This window comes from Chaetodon auriga, chromosome 9, assembly GCF_051107435.1.
Source record: "Chaetodon auriga isolate fChaAug3 chromosome 9, fChaAug3.hap1, whole genome shotgun sequence".
In the NCBI taxonomy this organism is placed as follows: Eukaryota; Metazoa; Chordata; class Actinopteri; order Chaetodontiformes; family Chaetodontidae; genus Chaetodon; species Chaetodon auriga.
Window position 1 is genome coordinate 10,267,056 of NC_135082.1, and position 21,029 is coordinate 10,288,084.

At 44.5% G+C, this 21,029-nt stretch overlaps 2 protein-coding genes across 4 annotated transcripts in view; one reads left to right on the plus strand and one right to left on the minus strand.

Moving 5' to 3' along the window:
* gabrp (gamma-aminobutyric acid type A receptor subunit pi) lies at positions 1 to 5,317 on the plus strand. 2 transcript variants are annotated; one of them, XM_076739607.1, is made up of 10 exons: positions 1 to 353; positions 1,461 to 1,545; positions 1,680 to 1,792; positions 1,907 to 1,974; positions 2,077 to 2,294; positions 3,113 to 3,195; positions 3,399 to 3,536; positions 3,642 to 3,794; positions 4,238 to 4,431; positions 4,508 to 5,317. In XM_076739607.1, exons 2-10 carry the CDS (start codon positions 1,493 to 1,495, stop codon positions 4,814 to 4,816), a joined length of 1,329 nt encoding a protein of 442 aa, XP_076595722.1. In that variant the 5' UTR covers positions 1 to 353; positions 1,461 to 1,492; the 3' UTR covers positions 4,817 to 5,317. The 2 variants fall into 2 exon arrangements, with proteins under 2 accessions (XP_076595722.1, XP_076595723.1); XM_076739608.1 differs by having other exon boundaries at positions 1,466 to 1,545.
* The window catches only part of afap1l1a (actin filament associated protein 1-like 1a), a 23,211-nt gene continuing 7,441 nt past the window's right edge, over positions 5,260 to 21,029 (minus strand). Inside the window, exons 1-19 of one of the 2 annotated variants that reach the window (XM_076739605.1) lie at positions 16,331 to 16,438; positions 12,844 to 12,969; positions 12,669 to 12,746; positions 12,514 to 12,593; positions 11,977 to 12,112; positions 11,758 to 11,853; positions 11,440 to 11,654; positions 11,163 to 11,342; positions 10,915 to 10,998; positions 10,314 to 10,377; positions 9,732 to 9,851; positions 9,440 to 9,651; positions 9,209 to 9,354; positions 9,015 to 9,087; positions 8,364 to 8,478; positions 7,577 to 7,744; positions 6,958 to 7,133; positions 6,752 to 6,874; positions 5,260 to 6,279 (exon numbers count right to left, since the gene is read on the minus strand). In XM_076739605.1, coding sequence (XP_076595720.1) covers positions 6,253 to 6,279; positions 6,752 to 6,874; positions 6,958 to 7,133; positions 7,577 to 7,744; positions 8,364 to 8,478; positions 9,015 to 9,087; positions 9,209 to 9,354; positions 9,440 to 9,651; positions 9,732 to 9,851; positions 10,314 to 10,377; positions 10,915 to 10,998; positions 11,163 to 11,342; positions 11,440 to 11,654; positions 11,758 to 11,853; positions 11,977 to 12,112; positions 12,514 to 12,593; positions 12,669 to 12,746; positions 12,844 to 12,969; positions 16,331 to 16,361 — 2,250 coding nt within the window. In that variant the 5' untranslated portion in view covers positions 16,362 to 16,438 and the 3' untranslated portion in view covers positions 5,260 to 6,252. Of the gene's footprint in view, positions 6,280 to 6,751; positions 6,875 to 6,957; positions 7,134 to 7,576; positions 7,745 to 8,363; positions 8,479 to 9,014; positions 9,088 to 9,208; positions 9,355 to 9,439; positions 9,652 to 9,731; positions 9,852 to 10,313; positions 10,378 to 10,914; positions 10,999 to 11,162; positions 11,343 to 11,439; positions 11,655 to 11,757; positions 11,854 to 11,976; positions 12,113 to 12,513; positions 12,594 to 12,668; positions 12,747 to 12,843; positions 12,970 to 16,330; positions 16,439 to 21,029 lie in introns of those variants that run through there. The other variant, XM_076739606.1, reaches the window with a different exon arrangement.

Below are 21,029 nucleotides of genomic sequence, written 5' to 3' on the forward strand. Positions count from 1 at the left end.
CAAGTGAGAGCTTGAGTGGCATAAACAGAGAGGAAGAGAGAGGGAGGGGGTGCACAGAGGCTCTGTGGGGAGATGAATACAGCTGTGCAGAGAGACACAGGGAGATGCACAAACAGTAAAACAACCAACAGTAGCCCACACACCAGGACCACATCACAGAAGCAACCCTGCTTTTATTGGTGTATGGAAGAAACACTGGGATATAATCACATAACCGAGGAAGGAGCGCACCCTCAGCCACTCACAACATCTGGCCCAGAGAGAGGAGGAAGAGTGGAGGAGGAAACAAAGGAAAGAGTGGAAAGAGAAGAGGAGTGACCTGAGGTGGAGAAAGAAGCAGGAGGCTGAAACAGGTAGGAGAGGGAGATAAGGATGATGAGACAAACCCGAGGATGAGGAAACTGTGTGTGTGTGTGTAAAAATGTAAATCTAGAGAGAAATCTTTCTAGTATAAAATGATGAAATGCAGTTTAGAAGTGAATATTTGTGTGGATGTGCATGCTCAGACAATTCAAGAAGGAAGGGAGCATGCATAAACCAACACAACTGAGACCTCAGATGAAGCAACAAAACTGTAAACAAGTATGAATGAAAACAGGAAAATATGTCGGCATGAATTAATCTAATCATCAGCGAGCCTAAAAACAAGCACAGCAAAGGAAATCAGCTGTGTTCGTGTGCATCATCATTTAGAATGGCAGCGCTGTGTAAATAATACATAGCATTTTTAATGGAAATGCTTCGCTGAGGTTCTGACATGTCAATGTAATGTTTGCTTTGGGAATAGCTGGAAACACAAACACAGGCGTGATGCAGTCAGATAGTTTGGGTGAAAATGAACAGGCGAGGAGGGCTGAAGTCTATTACTGACAGTGAGATTTATCTGCAAGGGGACAAGGGAGGGAAGTGACGGTGAGCATCGACCAGACAACAGGGAATTCTTGATGAGTTGGAGACGTGGTTATCAGAGAGGATTTGTGAATAAACCATGAGGAAGTGGTCCCATAAATCAGCAGGCGACAAGCTAAACAGCACACAAGGCAGAACAACAAGCGTGTAAATACCAAGGTGCACTCTCGACTTAACTAGTCACTGTCTTTATCTCGTTCAGTGTTCTTAAGTGTGTGTCCATGTGTGTGTGTGTGTGTGTGTGAGAGAGAGAGAGAGAGAGAGAGAGAGGTTAATGGAGCGGCTGCTAATATATTCATGGAACAGCCAGGTGGAGATCAATACTTGTTCTCACTGCATCTCACAAGTTTGAGAGCAGGGAGAAAGCAGTTTTCTAACACCAAAGGGTGAGAGTGACTGCTGTGCTGCTTGTTTCCCCTGAGGTTTGTGATCACGCTCAGTTGGGCGCTGCCACCCATGGCCAAACGGTGCTATCCTGTAAGATGTGAGTGTGCGGGACAATGGCTTGTGGTTTATTTGTTCATGTTTTGGTTTGCTACATCTCCCCCAAGTGCAGCTGCTGACCCCTGCCTGCTGATCCACAATGTCCGCCCTGCTGCACGCGCTGCTGATCCTCTGCCTGAGCTTCACACAGGGGTGAGAGCTGCCCGAGGTTGAAAACACTTGTACAGATTTTTTAAGAATGCATGCTCGTATTGAAACTTATATTGATTGAAAAGGAACTTTTACAGCCCATTTGTCTCATTTCGTCTTCATCTCTCCTCTGTCAGTGGTTGTATGTATTCTAGCCATCACTTTGGAGAGTGGAACGACTCTCAGCTTCTGCCAACAATCCAGAAGCTGATGAAAGGATACAACCGCTACCTCAGGCCGAACTTCAACGGTACGAATGAGCTCGATAATGATCCTTTTGGACCAGAAGAGGCTGCTCTAAATGTGTGCTTGTAATTGAAAGTGGACTTAGATCCAAACCTTTCTGTGTCTCTGTCTGTGATAGAGGGACCTGTTGAAATTGGGATGAGTCTTGATATCGCCAGCATCGACGCCATCTCCGAAATCAACATGGTATACCACTCTTCCCACTATTCTTTTGTCCCAGTATTCGAATGATTGGAGAAATGAATGGATGCACGAGAGCTTTACGTCTTCTTTCCATCAACTTTCTAGGACTACACTGCAACCATCTTCCTCCGTCAGCGGTGGCGCGATTCCAGGCTGGTGTTCCCGGGCAATGAGAGCATCAGCGTGGACGGGCGCCTCGTGTCACTGCTCTGGATCCCTGACACCTTCATCCCGGACTCCAAGCGCTCCTTCCTGCATGACGTCACGGTGGAAAACCGCCTCATACGCATCTTCAGCAACGGAACTGTTCTTTACGCCCTCCGGTACATTGACAGATTTAGTGTAGATTGATTTGACATTTACTGACATTTGATATTTGCTTGAGGAAATTGACAGGGGAGAACAGGAAATGAAAGGGAAGCGTAGGAAGATTAAGAGAGAAAGGAGATGAAGAGAAAAGATTTCCAGATTTTTTTTTTTTTTTCATGATTGTCATGGTAATCAACCGTGAATTGGCCCTGGGTTGTATCACATAAAGAAAAAGGAACACTTATGTATCATCAATCAGTCATGTAACTTGAGGGAATGCCATATTTCTCATGCCCTTCAAATGGTTCAAATTGTGTTAGCGAGGATTGGCAGAGTCCCCTGCAGCCACAGTAAAAAAAAATGTGTCGTCAGACTGTTACAGACCTTTATTATGACAAGACGGGTTTATTTAGGACAGAAAGGGCAGCATTGAAGGGTGAAGGGTACTCAGGGTTTTCCTCCTTCGTCTTGAGACATTTTGATTCATTACTGTCTCTGAGTCTGGTTTTATGAAGCTGATTTAAATAGTAACATTAAACAATAGATCCCACGTTCACTGGTACGATATCCAGAAAGAAGACACTATGATGTCCTTAGTGGTATTGTTGGACCTAATACATCATTCCAATGCTCAGACACTGTCACTGAATTCCAGCTACTTCTACATAATTAATGCTTCAGATACAGAAATGACTGATGTTGACACTTCAGACATGAGTCTTTGTTCTTGTAATTGTTGCTCAGGGAAGCTACAGTAATTATTAACTGCCCTGTCCTACATCACAACAGTAACAATGTTTTTCCTGATGAACTTGTTATAAACACACAACAGCATCACGGCGACGATTGCCTGCAACATGGACCTGACCAAGTACCCCATGGACAGACAGGTGTGCACCCTGCAGCTGGAGAGCTGTGAGTACCTGTGACCTCCGTCAGCCATCCGTCAAATGTGTAGATGGACATAAATCACCATCATCTCATCTTCACCATCATCATTGTCATCATCCGTGTAGTGAGTATTAAACTGAAGGGGCAATGTTATCTTAAGCAGGTCAGATTAATCAAACCTTCATTATCACACCTTTGTGTCTGTGTGTGTGTGTGTGTGTGGTCAGGGGGCTACAACCTGCAGGATGTGGTGTTCTACTGGACCAGAGGGAATGACTCAGTGAGGGGTCTTAACACACTGCGGCTGGCTCAGTACAGTGTAGAGAGCTACTACACTACAGTGTCAGAGGCTGTGTATGAGACAGGTAGGACACTTCACTTCCCAGAATGCCCCTCACAAGTGGAGTTAAAGAACATCTTTAAAATCATTTTCTTTTAAAGAGGCCTTGACCTTCTGTGTCTCTTCACAGGACAATACCCCAAGCTGGTGTTACACTTTGCGCTGCGCAGGAATGTGCTGTTCTTCATCCTGGAGACGTACGTTCCCTCCATTCTGCTGGTGGTTCTCTCCTGGGTCTCTTTCTGGATCAGCCAGTCCTCTGTCCCAGCCAGGACCTGCATTGGTCAGTGCCAGATCTCTTCCAAGTATTGTGATATTGGTACATTTGAGCGCATGCATTTGAACTGCCATCATAAAAAATCCTCATAATATATTGATTCAGTGTATGACCTTATAGCCTCTTACATATTATCTCACCAACTTTATATGGTCAGACAGATATGCCACCTATTCCATATTTTTAGTGTCTACATTGAAAAAAAAATCTACTATAGCTTAACTACTACCATAATTTTAATACTATGTAAATACATTCATGGTGGTTTAAAGTGGACAATAGGAAGACCCTTACCTTAGTCATTCAATAACACCTGAAGTCTACTAATTATAAACTGATGTGGTCAGTTCAACACATTTCTACATTTGAACTGATTACCAACACATAGATGAGAGATTCGACCACTATCTTCCATTACAAAAACATCAACGCCGTGACATATCTTCCAGGCGTGACAACAGTCCTGACAATGACGACACTGATGATGGGCGCTCGCACTTCCCTGCCCAATGCCAACTGCTTCATCAAGGCCATCGACGTGTACCTGGGAATCTGCTTCACCTTCATCTTTGGCGCCCTGCTGGAGTACGCCTGTGCTCATTTCTGCACCATGCAGCACCAGACCATAGAGGATCTCCACAGGGTGAGGAAGCTGTCCACATTTACACATGAAAAACTTTATTCAATAATAAAAACACTGTTTTCTGTCTGTCTACCAGGATCTTCTGAGGGAGCTCAATGAATCGAGTGGAAACGGCTCCATCCCCGTCGTCACCAGCACCCAGCCAAACCAGTCCACGGAGGTCGGCTCCACCGCAGAGGAGCCCACAAAGCAGCCGGTGACCTGTGACTCTAGGAACAATGGTGGATCAAAAGAGAAGATGGCAGGACAGGGCTGCGGTCGTAAGGCAGTATCCGTCTTCACTGTGGAAAATCCACACAATATTGATCGCCACGCTCGCACTCTTTTCCCCACGGCGTTCCTCTTTGTCAATATCCTCTACTGGCTTTACTATCTCTTCCTCTGAGCACTGCCTCCAAGCTGCTGCATTGTTAATTTCACCACCCTGAAGCTGCTCTACCTCCTCATTTGGGACCCAATACCAGTTGCCACTGCCTGGATCTGAGCTGATGCTGATAAGCATTTTGTATAACATATAGAACACCTTTTTGTCCCACAGACAGGCCTACAATGTGACGGAAAGCATTTCTTCATTGTGTCAAACTCTGTATCATGTGTGAATGGATTGTTATCAACATGTAAAAGTGACACCGCAATGCTTGTATCTATCTATTTACTGACAACTCCATTGACAAAAATGAGGATGAGTCAACTAGCTATTAACAATAGGCTGCCTGAACTGCATCATGCTATACTGCGCTGCATTGAATTCATTGAATTTGCCTTCATTAACTGATATAGATGTGTTTTGTTTTGGTTTTTTTTTTCTTGTTTTGGCATTCATACCTTGTTTGTATGAAACAATACTGACCTCACAGCATTTCATGTGGAAATAAAAGAATAAATCGGTGACTGGGAACATGGTGGTGTATTTTAATGAAGAAGTTCAGTGTCTGTATGATAACAGATGGCTAGAGATCAAATTTTGAGAATAAGACACACATATATTATTCCCTCATCCATGTGGGAGAACAGTAAAGTGCAAATGTCAACCACGGGTTCAGCAGAAACGTTGTTAAAAGTGGAGACTTTCCCATCACTGAATAGCACCACTTCGTTAGTCCCTCAATTATCTCGAGCAGAAGTGTTTAACTCTTTTTGAATGTGTGCCAAAAAGGGTTGAGGGGGGTGTTGCATTTGTCGTGCTGTTGAGCACAGCTTCAACCTGAGAGGGGAAGCTAATAAGTGCAGTCAGATAATACACTCCTACCTCTGACAGGCAAGTGTTCTGATGAGAAAAGAAACCCAGAACGGTATAAAAGTATAAAACATACAAAACAGTAGTCATGGCTCACTCTGTACGGCCAGAAAATACGACATTATATAGCAGACGAGTCACGGCTTAAACCGCCTCCATCCTCACATTTCCCACACGGCCACATTTCACCGTATGCAACACAAAGCTGCACACTATGCACTCACTTTGCTTTTCAATACACTTTTCTTGCATCTTTCTTTGACAAACCCTGCTTTCTCTCTCTTCTCTTTGCCACATTGGAATCACCAAAGACAATGAAAATACTTGAGCACAGACCGTGAGCAGTCTTTGACTCCCTCACATTTGGAAAAGTCCTTTTCAGATGACAGAGGAGGAAATATTCAGTGAGATGTACCTCCACCTGGTGGCTAATTTCTTTCATTACACTTTTTTTTCTCTGTGATCCAAAATGAAACATGTCTGTGCTTTGGGGTGCAGATGGAAGATGATCCTCGGTGGGATTGAACGTCACAAGAGTCAGATCCTGAAATCCAAGTCCTCAAGTCTTTTCCATAATTCTACGCTTAGGTTCCTTTCTTCGACTCCCATTCCTACAGCAGCAGAAAGCACAGTAACATTAAAATAAGGTCATTGTGATTATCAGAGCAAGGCAATTAAGCCTTAAAGAAATTAAATTTTCATAATGAGAGCAATAAGTTAAGACTATCCTTTGTAAAAAAAATGCTTAATTTAGATTTTATACATTCATTTTCATACACAATTAAACAGAAATGCAAATTTAAGAGGCTGGTACAATCATTATTGTAGATAGACTGTGAATCTTATTGTGAAAGCAGGAGCCAGTGAACAGGTTCTTAATTGTAACTCTTGTAAGTGCCTGCACCAACACACACAGACCGTCTATCTAGTAATGTGTGAACTGTGAAACCCCATTAGATGATGACACGTGCTGCTGTGGTTCCATTAACCCCCTGTGAGTCCTGACACAGAAATCTGTCCATGACGACAGGCTGAGGGACTGATCAGACAGTGGCTGAGAGCGGAGGACACAGCCTGAGTTACCTTTGCCTTCTGCATGACAGTTCCTGTCGAAGCATAAACAGATGGAGGTCTACGGCGCATTTCTAAGGCACAGTTTACTGGTAATGAGTCACTGTAGATGTTCTGTGTCTTCTTGCTGGAGGCCTATCCAGAGAGGAAATGCAAAAAAGTAAATAAAAAATGTGCATGCAGGCAGGTATGAACATGTATTTCAGCAACGAATGTACCTTAAGGGGGGGTTTGGCCTCAACAGGCACACCCAGCACTCCACTGGCCAGGCTCTTCTTCAGGTTTTCCTGGACCTGAGTCAGCCGGAGCTCCAGGTCCACCCTCTCTGCCTCTTTAGCTCGACAGGCGTCGTCCAGCTGAGACACACGCTTGTTCAGAGAGGACTTCCTCCTGTCTGCTCCACAGAAACACAGGGAGACAGACAGACAGACAGACAGACAGACAGACAGAAGTAATGTACTCAATGTAAGTACAGTTTTGCAGTACTTTTACTTGAGTGTTTCCATCCTACATTTCAGGGACAGTAATTGTACTTTCTGCTACTTTCTACACATACTTCTCCAATTAATAGTTTTCATAAAAAAGCTGTGATGTATGATGGATTGTTCTAGATTAAACTACCCCAACAATACAGTACTGTAACAGTGGCAGGAGTCATTCTATTGACTAATGGGTTCTTTTACTTGTGGATTAATTCTGTTGTCGATACTTCTGTCTTTAAATCTGATGTGCAGTTTTTACTTAAAAAGAATATCACTAAGTTGTAGCTATGCTGTAGCAATGGCTGAGAAGAGTTTGTGTATCACATGCTCCATGTTATGCTTCATATCTCCTTACCAGAGGCCGTCTTCAGCTCTTCCCTCAGCTCTGTCTTCTCCTGTCTGAGGGTCACAAGTGCATTTCGTATCCCATCCCTCTCTCTTTCCAGCTCCTCTTTCTCTTTTAGGTAACGCTTGGCATCCTCTTCAGCTCGTGTTTTCCCATACCTTCCATACTGGTTGGCGTCTGGGTGGAGATGTCATAGGAGAACAAAGGTGAAGGGTCGAATGTGCAGGGGTTATGGGAAGAAGACAAAACATCTCATGGTGATGTCTCTGCCTGTCTTTGTTAATGTCCTCCTCTTCACCTGATCAGTGTGACGCCACCTCTACTAACTTACACAAAAATGTAGTACGCAAATTTGACCTTGTTCATGATTCAAACAAAGAATTTTGGGAGATACCAATGATACGATGAATTAATAAAAGATAAACACATGCACACTCCTGCAGAGGGAGAGGTCAGGAGGCAAGGCAGCGAATCTAATGTGGGTGTCCAATAAATCTCAGGTTACTTTCTGCAAGCTCTCAGCTCTAGAGAGCACTGGCTCTTTGATGTGTCAGAACGTCACTGTGAAGGCCTGTGACCCAGCACTGAGGAGCACCGAGACATCCGACCACACCAATATCACTTTCCTAAACACAGGACGCTCATCTCTGCAGAGACCAACCGACACAACGCAGCAAATGGGAGAGGCCAGTGAAGAGGGATGAGATTATGGATGGAAAGTGAGAAGATGATTGAGAGGAGAGGGGAAAATGGGATACAGCAATGTTACTTTGGAAGACCAACTAAACGCACTTACTTGAGCCTGTTCGTTTGAGGGAGACTAATGGCTTGGTTCTGTCAGAGTCGCTGCTGGAGAAACTTGAGCGCCGCTTCCCCTGATTCCCAGACTGCTGCCTGTGGTTCTCCCTTGGCTGGGTGGAGTAGAGAGGGGGTGGGGGACATGACAGATGTGGGAGGATGCAAAACAGACAGGCAGATGAAAAAAAGGCAAAGTTTGTATATTAGGCTTAGCAATAAACAAATCTTCTGATTTATTGGTTTGAGACCTCTGAAAGCGTGTGTGTTTGTGGCTGTAAGGTGGTGAGAAGTATATGTTTAAGTGCATGTCAGTGGGGTTTAGAAAGGGGTTTACTGGCTGTAAAACTGCAATGACCTCTTGCCTTCCTGTCACCAGTTTGACGACTTTTTCTTTTTTCTTTTCGTCTTTTTTTCCATGCCCACACACTGCTTTTTCCCTGGCCTACAAAAAGCCGTCATTGATAGGCGTGTAACAGAGTACTGTCTGTCTGTGCGGGTGACTGAAATGGGGCATCATATTCAGACAGTGACAGTCCCCAACAGCTGCACACACACAGACATGCAGCTTCCAATCTTGTCACATCAAAGTAAAGCATTACATATAAGGTTTGAGTGAGCTTGAAAATGTGTCTGAGTGCATGTGACCCACCTGCTCGCTCTCATTAGGGACCTCATCATATGTTCTGGAGTCTGTGGAGGTACTGCTGGAGGATGTGGCCCACCTAGGGTCAGGGAATAAAGGGAAATGAAATCTGCGTGAGGTCTAAACATCACTGCTTTGGTCAATGGCCTAGCGTTGACCTCGTCCAAATATTCCAGCTCTCCCCTCTGGGTCTCACTCACAGGAAGGAATGCCGTGCAGCGTCGCGAATGTTAGCAATGGTATCCACGTCAACGTAGTCGTAATGCAGTGACTCTGGATCTGTCGCAGAGCCTGTCTCTGCCAAGAGGACACCGAGCCACCTTCCAAGTTCCTCAGAGCTGCTTGCCTTTAAAGAGACAGGACAAATCACAACTGAACTCCTGTTAATGTTACTCTTGCAGCTTTAAAATAAAGAATAAATGTACAGTTACCTCCAAAGCAGCAACCTCTGTGCTGTTCCGCAGGATTCGGAAGGCAAAGGGATGTTTGGGTCCCAGCCCTGGGACTACCTCGCAGCCGTGTAGAGGAAGTGAAGGCAGGGAGGTCCGAGGGTCTCCTTTGTCGTGGTAGAAGCGCAGGGAGCCTCTGCACACACAACACCACTGCTCCCGCCACACCTGATTCACCAGCAATGACAGGTAACCTACATGGTGAGAAGGGAAAGAAAAATGAAGCGTGTGCAAGCTTAGAGGCAGACAGAGCGACAGTGAAGCAGGGTCTGACCTTGTCGAGGGTCGCTGTAGGATATCTGCGGATCTCCTGCCCGAGGGGGCTTCTTCTTGGAGAAGCTGATGATGCGTGTGATTTTACGGCCCGCAGCGAAAGCCCCCCGTTTCACCTTGCCTACATGGAAGAAGAATCAAACAGTTGCTTTCTGTTCATGTGTGGAAACTAAAGGCCCACTTAGCTCAGAAAGCTCAGCTGTCCTCATGAAAACTGAACTCTGGTGTGACCTCATGCAGCATTTGATGTTTGTGACTTGTAAAAAGTCTTCACGTCAACGTCCAAGTTGTAATTATGAAAGTCTGGAAAGTCAGATGTTTAAGATGCTGCGATATATCCAACTTGGCACTTAATTATACAGAAGTGTTTGAGAACCAAACAAATCAACACATCAACATTTCAAAGTAATTAAATCCACATATTCCATAAACATTAAGTCTCTCCCACCTCCACAGTCCAACCCACAGAACGTGAATGCAGCAGTACGGAAAATAAGTCATGCAATGAAAACTGAGCCAAGACCGTGAGACAAATGCAATCGAAACAAAGCTAGTAAGTGAACCCCGAGTTAAAATTTCTCACCGTTCTCTCCAGTCGACACACCCACGCTGTCGGAATCTGATGTGTTCCTCTCAGCAGATAACCTCTGAGGAAGAAGCACAGGTTTAGACCGAAGCGCCCAAATTCCTACTGAGCTAGACTAGACTAATGAAGGGCTTAATAACTATACTTGAGACAGTTACTGACAAGCATCTGCCTCTTTTCATTCTCTCATGGTCTGTCTCATAAACATGAACACATAGCACAAACAGACTTGTCCTCTGTTTTTTCCACCTATCAGCTCGATGGAGGCTCCTCTCTCCTCATTCTGTGCCTTCATTCATGAGATGCCTGTTGCGGTTTTATGTTCTGACAGGTTGGTAAACTTTAAAGAGGATGTGCCTGTTCCAACACTGACTCACTACCACCCCTATCATTGCTGCCTTAACACCTTACATATCTCCTCTTTGTTCTGCAAGCCAACTACAGGTAACACCTTGTTCTGTATTGAGCCAAGCAATTGTTCAGGAAAATTGATGGTGACAACACAATTGCTGCTTGCCACCGACTTTTCCTCACCTCAGCTGTGAATATAAATGATGTCTTCGGGGTAAACTCCACAGGGACGTGCTGGGACACTTACCTTGTCAAGGTCAGTTTTTCTTGGAATGACAGGAGACGCAGTTTCCTCAGGTCCGGCGCTCTGACCGCTCACCTCTCTAACGACCTGTGGGGATATTTTACGTGTGTCACTCTGGACTGTACGCTTCCCTTTGAGGTTTGTTTTTCCACACTGTCAAACCCGCTTCCTGTGACTGTCGACGAGATTGGTGGCTGCGTTGCCAGTCTGGATTCTCGCATGCATACATAACATTTTGAAGTGTAGCTTACCCTGAGCCATCTGTGGGCCTGCTCCTTGCTTTGTACGGCCAGCACCAGTGCATCTCCGTTGGGCAAGGTGAACCGGAGTTCATGGTGCTTCCTCTTGGTGTCTTTGGGTGCATAGACCACAGTGCACTGGGGCAGCAGCAGGTCCACATAGGGGCACGTGTCCTTGGAACTCTTATAGCACTGCAGAAAAGAGGACACATAGGGTACTGTAAGTTGAGGAAGAGAAGAAGAGGCTGTGTCTGCATCCTGAATGCACGCCGTCCTGAAGGCGGCTCACCTGTAGTCTGTTCTCCCGTATGACAGTGAGCTGCTTCGCCCATTGGCCGAAACGTTTCTTGCGCAGCAGGAAGGCACAGATGCGACAGTCCCTGGCAGGTGGCATGGAGCTCTCATCTGAGGGCCACTGATGAGTGAGCCGGACGCCAGGGCTTCTGTCTTCCTCATCCTCTTCGTAGGACTCGTAGGAACTGCTCAGAGCATCAGAGTCATTGTCTAAGCAAGCAACGACAGAGAAGGTAAAGTGGATTTTATTTTATGTTAAAAAAGGCAGTTTTGGGATGTCATCTTGAAACTTTTAGAGGGTAACTCAACTCACAGGAGTTTTTGCGGTGTGTGTTTATGCAGGTAGTGGGGTAGTTGTTTTCAGCATCTTCATACCCATCCTCAATAGAGTTGGGAGGGCTAGGCCTGACTGAAAACGGAAGACATGAAAAAAACCCTAATTAGTAATTATGTTCCAACATCAAACTTGCACTTTGTAATTATGTTTGTAAAAGTGCTATATGAGTTCAGCACAGGTGGGGAAGATGCTGACCTCGTGCAATGATGTACTCTGGCATCTTGCCAGGACTGAGGGGCACTGCCTCCTCATAGTACTCCTCAGGAGGAGGCGTGGTGGGCAGAGGCGGAGGGGAGTCAGCTGAGTGTGGGGCTGGTGAGTCTGCACAGCTCTGCGAAGGGAGGCACACAAAAACAACTCTCAAATTTCCTCCGAAACCATGAAAGAATTTGATTCACAGGCTAAGACCTACATCATCAAAGAGATAGAGTATAACCCTCAAAATGATATCCATAAATTAGACACATGGGCTCTGGGCGGGTCCCTAAATCTTAACTCTTTCAACAGCTTGCAGAGTGATGAGCATGTGTGCATGGGAAACCCCCACAACTTGGAATACAATCTCTGTTTTTCTTAGCTTTTTCTCCACAGGTCATTGAGAGGTGTAACAGTCATTTGCAAAGTAGCATTTGGATAGTGAGTGCTGAAAAAAATGGACAGCATACAACATCTTACAACAACATACTTCCCTCATTCGACGTCCTAAGTTGAGAATTTATATTGGCCACTTGCCTGTTTTAAAGCGTCAGCTTGTGTGTTCTTGTCTTCTTTCAGCTCATCTGTAACATCCTTTAGGTCACCCAGCTCGCAATCTATAAAACAACACACAACATACATTTAACCTCACAGTATGTATTTAACAGCACCATTTTGGAACTGAAACTCACCAAATGTCTCAAAGAGGGACTCTACAAAGCTGGTGCCATTTCTGAACACTGCGGAGTTCATGTAGATGAAGTCTGTTCCTGAAACCGAAGGACAGGAAAGAGCAAACATACATATTTACTGTTTGTTAAAAAACAGACAAAGGTCATTTCATCTGTCCTTCCTCCTCTCACTAACCTGATGGCTGTATCTGCTGCAGGAGATTCCACACGGAGGTCTTCTTCTCCTGTGTGGAGGAGCTGAGGTTCTCCTGGTCCAGCATCTGCAGCAGTACACCAACCTCACTCACCAACACCTCCATTGCTGCACAGACAAGGGGCAAAGGTCAGGGGGGCATGGGTTCAGTATATCAGCAGAGAGGGCAAAGGTCAGACTGACAAGTCTAAACAAACCTCAGGGTGTACGTCAGAAAGCCTCTTTCTGCCCTGCTCTCCCCGTGTCTTTCTTTCATGTTCTGTCAATAACAATCCTCCACCCCATCACACAGTCTCGCTCCTCTCCTCCTGTCTGTTAGCAGCCAGATTAAACAATGACAAGGCTGGACCAACAGGAAACGTGTTTGCTAATTGCTCATTAACCCAGAAGAGAAGTGGAACTGAGGCTCCCAAAATAACAACTCTGACACAACCCTGCACAAGGAGCAAAGAAACCCAGTGATGTCTTTCTGCAGCAGCTGTGAAATGTTGCTGGCTCACAGACTGATGGGCACCCGCCCAAATCTCAATCAACTGTCACTCTCAATGATGGCAAATTATCTGCGCCGCAAAGACTTCTGACAAGATTAACTGAAGGACCACTCTACAGAGCGCGGGGAGCAAGCCAAATATAACAGCCAGCAGGGACCTGATCTTTATCTAACAGTTGGGAGATTTAAGTCATGTACTCACAAAAGCACGAGCTGGCTCAGACAGGCAGACCTGCTGCAGTGCACACTCTTCACAAGGCTCTCAAGGTCCTGTAACACTGTGAGCACTCAGCTTATAGGAATCTATGCCTCACATCACATGTTGATCTGAGAGCTGGGACTGGGCCACTCCCTGTTTTCAGAAGAGAACTTAAACCGTCTCACTCCCCCAGTTGCTGGACATCCTGAGAGCAGGTCTGTAACCTGTTTGGATTCCTCCTTCATGTCATTTTAGCATCTTTTGTATTCTCTCCCTCTGCATTGTTGTATCCTAATACGCATTCCTGTACCTCTATAATCCTAAAATCCTCACTGAAACCTGACAACTGGCTGAATCACTGCTGGCACACTTGTCTGCGCCCCCCCCCCCCCCCCCCCAACCTCTCCTTCCCTCCATCTCTTTCTCTCACTCACTCCCCCATTTTCACAGTCCAACCACATTAGACCTGCTGAACCGTGCATCTTGCTGGGGTCAGCCACAGGACAGCTGCTGAGCCAGAAAAGTCTTTGTTTGGTGGGCGGTCATATGGCAACAAGACCTGTTGCACGAAACAAATGCGAGATACACGCAAACACAGACACACATGCACACAAAAACGCACACACGCACAAACAATGTAAAACACACAAGAATACTTCTGTGTTGTGTATTTAGTGAGCTGCGTCAAAAGTGAACTTTGGTGTACCTGTCTAGAAAAGGCACACAAGCCAGCCTAGCGTGTGTGTGTGTCAGTTTGAGGAGCAACTAAACAAGTCTTGGCAGAATGTTGGACTCGTAGATGCATTATTCTGACACAGCAATCACCACTGACAAGCAGAAAGTCTTGATGAGCTGGAAGCTATATCTGGTGTTTGTCAGCGGTGCGCGTTCTACATTTCAGACCGCTCCCACTCCTTAAAGACAGGCATACTTTCCTGAGGTGGGTCTTCCTATGGGCTTCACAATGCCTTGCCAAGGCTACAGTTAACAGCAACAAGAGCTACCCTAGGTGTGTGTTTGCCTGTGTCGGTTTAACCACTTTGTCGTCTTTACTATTTCCTTCTATTGTAATAAAAGCCTGCTCACACCGAGAAATTGGCATGAGGAATTAATTCGTGGAGGGACCTGGAATGTTTCCTCATTAAGATTGGATTCACTCAAGGGAAATAAGGACCGGGAAGGGGAAGAAACTCATGAGAGTGGGATGTCTTGGCCTGTTGAGTGTTGTCTCTCTGCCAGAGGTTCCAGCTGTTTAGATTCTGGCTCTAATGCGCCACTGGGCTTCCCCTAACCGAGTGGAAGACAGAAACTTATCCACAGCATGACTCATTCACGGCAGAGAGGAACTGAAAGTCACAACAGTCAGCATTAAATCGAATATAATGCAAGAAATCAAGGCACTGCTTTCAAGGAGTCGGCATGAAGTAGGTCAAAACCTTCATAAAACGATTTCACCATTTCACTTGGACCAGAGCTGATGATCCAATCTGCCGATTACAGTGTTACTCAGCATGTGCCAAAATGAGCAAAGAGGAATTACTGTGTAGTATCTGGCATGTGAGGCAAATAAGACCACCCTTAAGCCCCCAGTCATGCCTTTATAATCAACACCACTGTACACACACATCTAAAACAGCACATGATCCCTTAAATCTGTGCTGTAACCGTTAATCTGTGTGAGAGTGTGATGTGTGTCTTTGATGTCAGACTCTGAGCCAAGCACCTGAGGGAACCTACACACAAGCTTGCAAAAGATAATAATGCTACATAAAAACAGGCTGGATATGGTTTGATTAAAGCCAGACCAGGGTGAAACTGGAATATGCACAAGGACAGACCATAACTTAAATCTATACACTGATTACTTTTCAATCCTAGAGAGAAACTGTCATGAAGGATTATTACAACTTTAGACTGCACAAAAGGTAGGTGCAGGCAGTGCACCATGCCTGCAGGAATGTGAAGAGTCATTCAGCGCTCAAACATTTACCTCCTCACACCAATTTGACAATTGCTCTTAAACACTAAACACATTCCTCACTTTGTTAATAGTGCAAGACTCTGCAGAGTGCATTTGTGTGGGTGGGTGTGCATGTGAGGCAAAACAAGGAGTCTGTTAAACAGTGCAGACTCAGACCTTTTAAGAGAGCCTTGCATTAGCAGACTTTCTGTCTAAGCTCTTTGATGGAGTGAGAGAGAAGGGGGGTGGGGGGTGGAGGGTGGAGGGGGTGAATAATGTCAGCAAGTTGAGCACCTGTGCTAACACGTCCAACAAACCCTGATATGAAGAATAATGTGACCTCATTCGAGTGCACAGGTTTATTTCTTTACTCCCTCTTTTTAGTACCAGAGGCTTTGTTCATACTGAACTTACTTATCTTGCCACACATGACACACAAATAACTTCACAGTATGTCGAAAGCAACAAAATTCAGCCATTCGGCGGCAACTAAGTTTCACAATGTTGTTGCAGGCAGACATTCCAGCCAATCACACGAAATTTCATCCCACAGAGAGTCTCTAGTGGCTTAACTATTGAGTCTGGGTGGCAAACTATTGCTTTCTCAACAGTTCAACGTTACTGCCTTTCTTGGTATTTCAGCAAAATGGTTCTTAAGGGATGAAGTCAACCTCACCTGATGTCTCACATTCAGTGTTTACAACACCTTGACGCCTTCATATTGTCCCCTTTATTTACATATCTTAACAAATCCTTGCACCTTCTTTAGCTTTAGATACCTGCTGTGCAAATTAAGACTTCCCTTTACAGTAACACTTACCCTCGACAGCAGTGGATGAGAGTCCCACCATTTTCGAAGACGAACAAGAGGACAAACCGGTTCATTCATACACAAACAGGTACTGAAGGAGGTCTTCTGCAGTCAAAAGCCTCCCTGTGTGCTCTGCCTTGTGAAGTCTTTGTAGTGGAGGTGAGCTAAAGTCTGCCCACTGCTGCATTCACACTTCCTTTACCTCTCCCTTCCTCCCTCTGATCTGTTATCTCCCTATCCCTCCCACCATGCTCCCCTCCTCTCTTTTCTTTTTGGGGGGTGGGGTGTAGGGAGATGTTGGTAGTGGTGCTGTGTGTGTGTGTGTGTGTACAACCCTTTCGGATCCCCCTCTGCTGTAATCCTAGGGATCGTATGGCACCTGGGAAAGGCTTGCTGTGTAAACATACACACACACACACACACACACACACACACACACACACGTCGGCTTACAGCTAACTCACATTCTTTATTCTTGCACATTCTTTCCCTCAACACATCACTAACCATTAACTAGTTGCACATAAAAGCTGCCATGCACAAGATGCCAGTGAACCCATTGACATATGAGATACAGTAAAGCATTGTATTCATGAAAGCATCTTCAGTGTGGTTACTTACTGATAAAGACACCAGTAAAATGCTTCCAGTGAACCTGATACTGCAAGTGGTACTCTCTACATTGTAAATGCATTTATCTGAAAAACCAAAATGAAAGATAGCGGAGAGATTGAGTAAAGGCTGTGGTGGGGAGGCAGAGGCAAGTTGAGACTCTTCAGAGTTACACGTGGATGACTTGTTGCCTTGAGGCAGACTCATGCGTCCCAACACGATGCGACATGCTGCCTTCAATCACACGGGCACTAACGCTGCACAAACAAACCCAAAAGCACACACAGACAAACACACGGCTACATGCACAACAATGCAGAAACTCACACAGACAAAACACAGTGCTGCTAAGTGCAGGTTTTAACTGGATATCAGTAGTAGAATGAAACCTTGTTAGCTGGCTGTAGAGCTGCACAAGACTGCATATTACCAATCACTAGGAAGGTACTGTACAGATTTCATGTGGAGCATGTGAAATACAAGATCACCTGCTGTTTTGAATTGTGGTTTGACCCCTTTGACCATTTACCACCTACGTTTGGACATCATCTGAGTCTAGTGTCAATATGATGAATATTTTGGTACCAAAATGATCGTTTTCTGAGTTACATTATCGTGGAAAAACAAGAAGTCAACGTTCTGATAAACGATTAATTCTGACAGAACACAAGCAGACATATAAGAACTCTGCCTAATAAATAGTCTACCTGGCAAAATCTTGGATTAAACAAAAGAAAAAACGAACAAAAAGGTAAAATTCGTAGAAACACCATAGCTATACGGTAATGACAAAAAAATAAAGAGATAAAGGTGATCTTGGGGAAGAACACTGTAGAATCACCACTAGACAATGAGTGACAGACAAACAGGTCATAATGTGCATATACACAGAAGATTTTAAAATACACACTCCCAAGGCTGTCGGTGAAGACAAATGGAAAATGAATGGCCTAATAATGTGGACAGGAAGCCTTTTTACCATCTGTTGATACAGGAAAAGTGAGCTTCCTTGAGGCATTTCTCGTGTTTCAAAACTTTTCCCAAAATCTTGCTGTGACAAATGCCACAGACACGCCTTGCTAGACTTTGTTATGGCCTGACAAACCACTCCTCACTGGTGCTAAATGTGACCTCTGACCTCTTCGGTGAACTCACACAGGACCGTGGATGCCAGAGGAGGGACAGGAGAGCACATCATGTAAAAACCACATCACTTTTTTGTACAACAGCTCTCATGTGTTGGAGTCAAACTGACACATTCAGGTAATGGATGCGATACAGATTAACAGTGAGAGCCAATCAAATCAACAAAACAAAACAAAACAGAGTTACAACCACAAGGGTTACAACTCCTGCTAGACAAAGCTGCTGTGAGAAACACAAACGACTGTACCATCTGTGACTCCACAAGAGATCAGTATCTAATGAAAACTGCTGGGTTTTTCTTGGAAGTATCCCCTTCCTTATTGTCTTTGGACATGTTGGATATACAGCCATTCCCCAACCTGATCTGACATGAAAGAGCACTGCAGGTTGAAGACTTTGAGGTGTCCAGAAACACAGTGTGGGAGTCCGTCTTCGTCTCATCGCAAAGCGCAGCTGAACAATATGACCCAGCAGCTTTTTTTTTTCTTTTTGTGAAGAAAAGCATAATCTTATCTCATGTTAAGTGAGTCACAGTGAAGAGACAGCAGGGTTTGAGTGTTATCTTCATGCCGTGTGAGGGTTATCGACATACCACCATCCAACTCAGTCATCAAAGCTAAGGCATGCATGTTTAAAGAAAATAGCTGAATCATAAAACAGACAAAATCGATGTCACATCTGTAGTTAAAAAAAAAAACAAAAAAAAAAACACCAACATATCACACCTGTTTGTGGGATATATATCACTGAGGTGTGTGTAGCCAGCACATGCAAACAAAGGTGAGGTAAACCCGACGGCCAGATGTGCTTGAGATTTTTAATTGCATTAAGAGCTGTGCCAACAAAGCCTTCTCTCACCAGCCTGTGCCCTATCATGATGAAATCTCCTCCCACTCTACTCCTCAGATTCCAGGCATTTCCCAAGTCTGACGGTTCTCCTCTCCCCAGCACTAAACATGTCTGGGCATTCACAAACTGATACCTCCGGAGCCCACAGTACGTAAACAGAGACAGTACTGGTTCATTGGGAAGATGATACAAATCAGTATGATGACTGTAACTGTGACCTAACAGTCTTTTTGTTACTGTTTGCCCTGTGTATTTGTCATTTAAGGTATAATTTGAGGTGGGTGAACACAGCTTGACTCAGAGATCCAATTTTAATTAAGATGCAGGAATGTTGCAGATTTATAAAGATTGCTAAAATTAATATTTTAATAATAACAGTGGATCAAAGTACTGTACATAAAAGGGCTCACTCATATTATGACCCTGTGGTTCCCATCAGCTCTACGGAGCATTTTAATGTCTTTCAAATTATTGAATGCTTCTGAAACCACAATCTTGTCCCTTGCCTACATATTCTCCATTCATACAGATATCTGTTTATAGACATCACTCTAACCACTGTGATCAGTGTTGTTTCCAGATCCAGCAAGCAGACATTTTCTGCAAAAACCCACTATATGTTAACTCTTCAGTACCCAACAACCAACAGACAAAGTCAGCAAGTATAGCTGGTGAACATTGTGGAGCATTTAGCGGCTAAAGATCCAGAGAGTTCCATCAGGAGTTGGTGGAGAGCAAGAAGAGAGCTCAGAGGACAGTGAACACTGGACTCAATTATGTGGCCAGAAACACAACTCCAACTGTTTATTTCATTTAAAGATCATCTGATAAACTAACTACTGAAGAAGACCCTTAGAGACCGATTTTGAGCTTATTCCACATACTGCCAACAAACCACTTTTCCTGTCCCACATTAGTTAATGGACTGACCAACTGTATGGGGATGCCCCATATGCCCCCTATAGAGATCGACTTCCTCCTCCTACTGATGACATCACTTATCACTGCCAGCCTTCTGTTTCCTCTTCCTGTCACCTGACTCATTCCCACTTTTACCGTACTGTCTCTGGTGACCCCATTCTCAATGCACTGTCTAGATCCTATGCTAGATAGAATTGAATGTGTCTGCTTTTACAACTATATTTCAAAGGGATGACAATATAATGGAGCTCTTAAATTTGCCTTTATTACAAACCTCTTTTTAGCTGCTGCAGATAGTCCCCTTGAGAGTCAGCATTCCTTTCTCATGGCTTTGACATGAACATTGATTATGTGGATGGACATTTTAAACAAACACATATCAGAAATAACACAACGTAAGTGTACTGTATGTCATACATGGCACCCTATAAAACATGCTGGAGTTGACCAGCAGGTGAGGGGAGCATGTGGAAAAATTTATTTGGTTTGGAGGAGTCGTAAAGGTACACAAATTAAGGGAGAAGAGGGGAAAAAACATGTTCTCCCCACTGTTTTTATTATACGCAGGAAGATGCTTCAGGTTATCATAAAATACAGCAAGACTCCCACACTCCATGACACTCACAAGCGTACTCACAAGTACAGTAAATACGCAAAAGATGGACAGAGCGCAGGGAAACAGATTCTTTGAATGTCTTTCTTGAAAGAGGAGGTATTATTCTGTCCTACTTGAAATAATTCCTTTTTACACTGACTTACAGACTGACACTTGAGCTGGATTCGTCCTTGAAAACACTATTTCATAATGTCAAATCAGGCAAAACAAAGTATTTGGAGGACACACTCAACAGCACAATTACTTTCCAGCCTTACATCTTAGTTTAAATCTCCCTAAAGTAGCACACGGATTAGGTGTAATTCCCCCCATCTCTGTCAATAATTCTAGACATTATTTAAGTGGGGTGTGTATGTATCCTGCAGTCAACGTCTAGAACTAATTTCTAGTTTGAACGTGCATCCCCACTCCTTCTAATTAGGCCACTCTAATGAGCCTGTCACAAAGAGAAATCTACTCCAAGTCATCAGGCCTCTTGAGGGGCCGGGACATTTCCATGGCGATAAGAGTGGGAGAATTATGGGTTTGTGCACTCCCGCTCACCTGTTTAAGCATTAACTGGCT

What these genes read in the sequence shown, in the direction of transcription:
- gabrp (XM_076739607.1), top strand. Translation starts at nt 1,493, where the DNA reads ATGTCCGCCCTGCTGCACGCGCTGCTGATCCTCTGCCTGAGCTTCACA. An exon ending in CCTCAGGCCGAACTTCAACG is followed by an intron (nt 1,793 to 1,906) that starts GTACGAATGAGC and finishes TGTCTGTGATAG; the next exon opens with AGGGACCTGTTGAAATTGGG. An exon ending in CCATAGAGGATCTCCACAGG is followed by an intron (nt 4,432 to 4,507) that starts GTGAGGAAGCTG and finishes TCTGTCTACCAG; the next exon opens with GATCTTCTGAGGGAGCTCAA.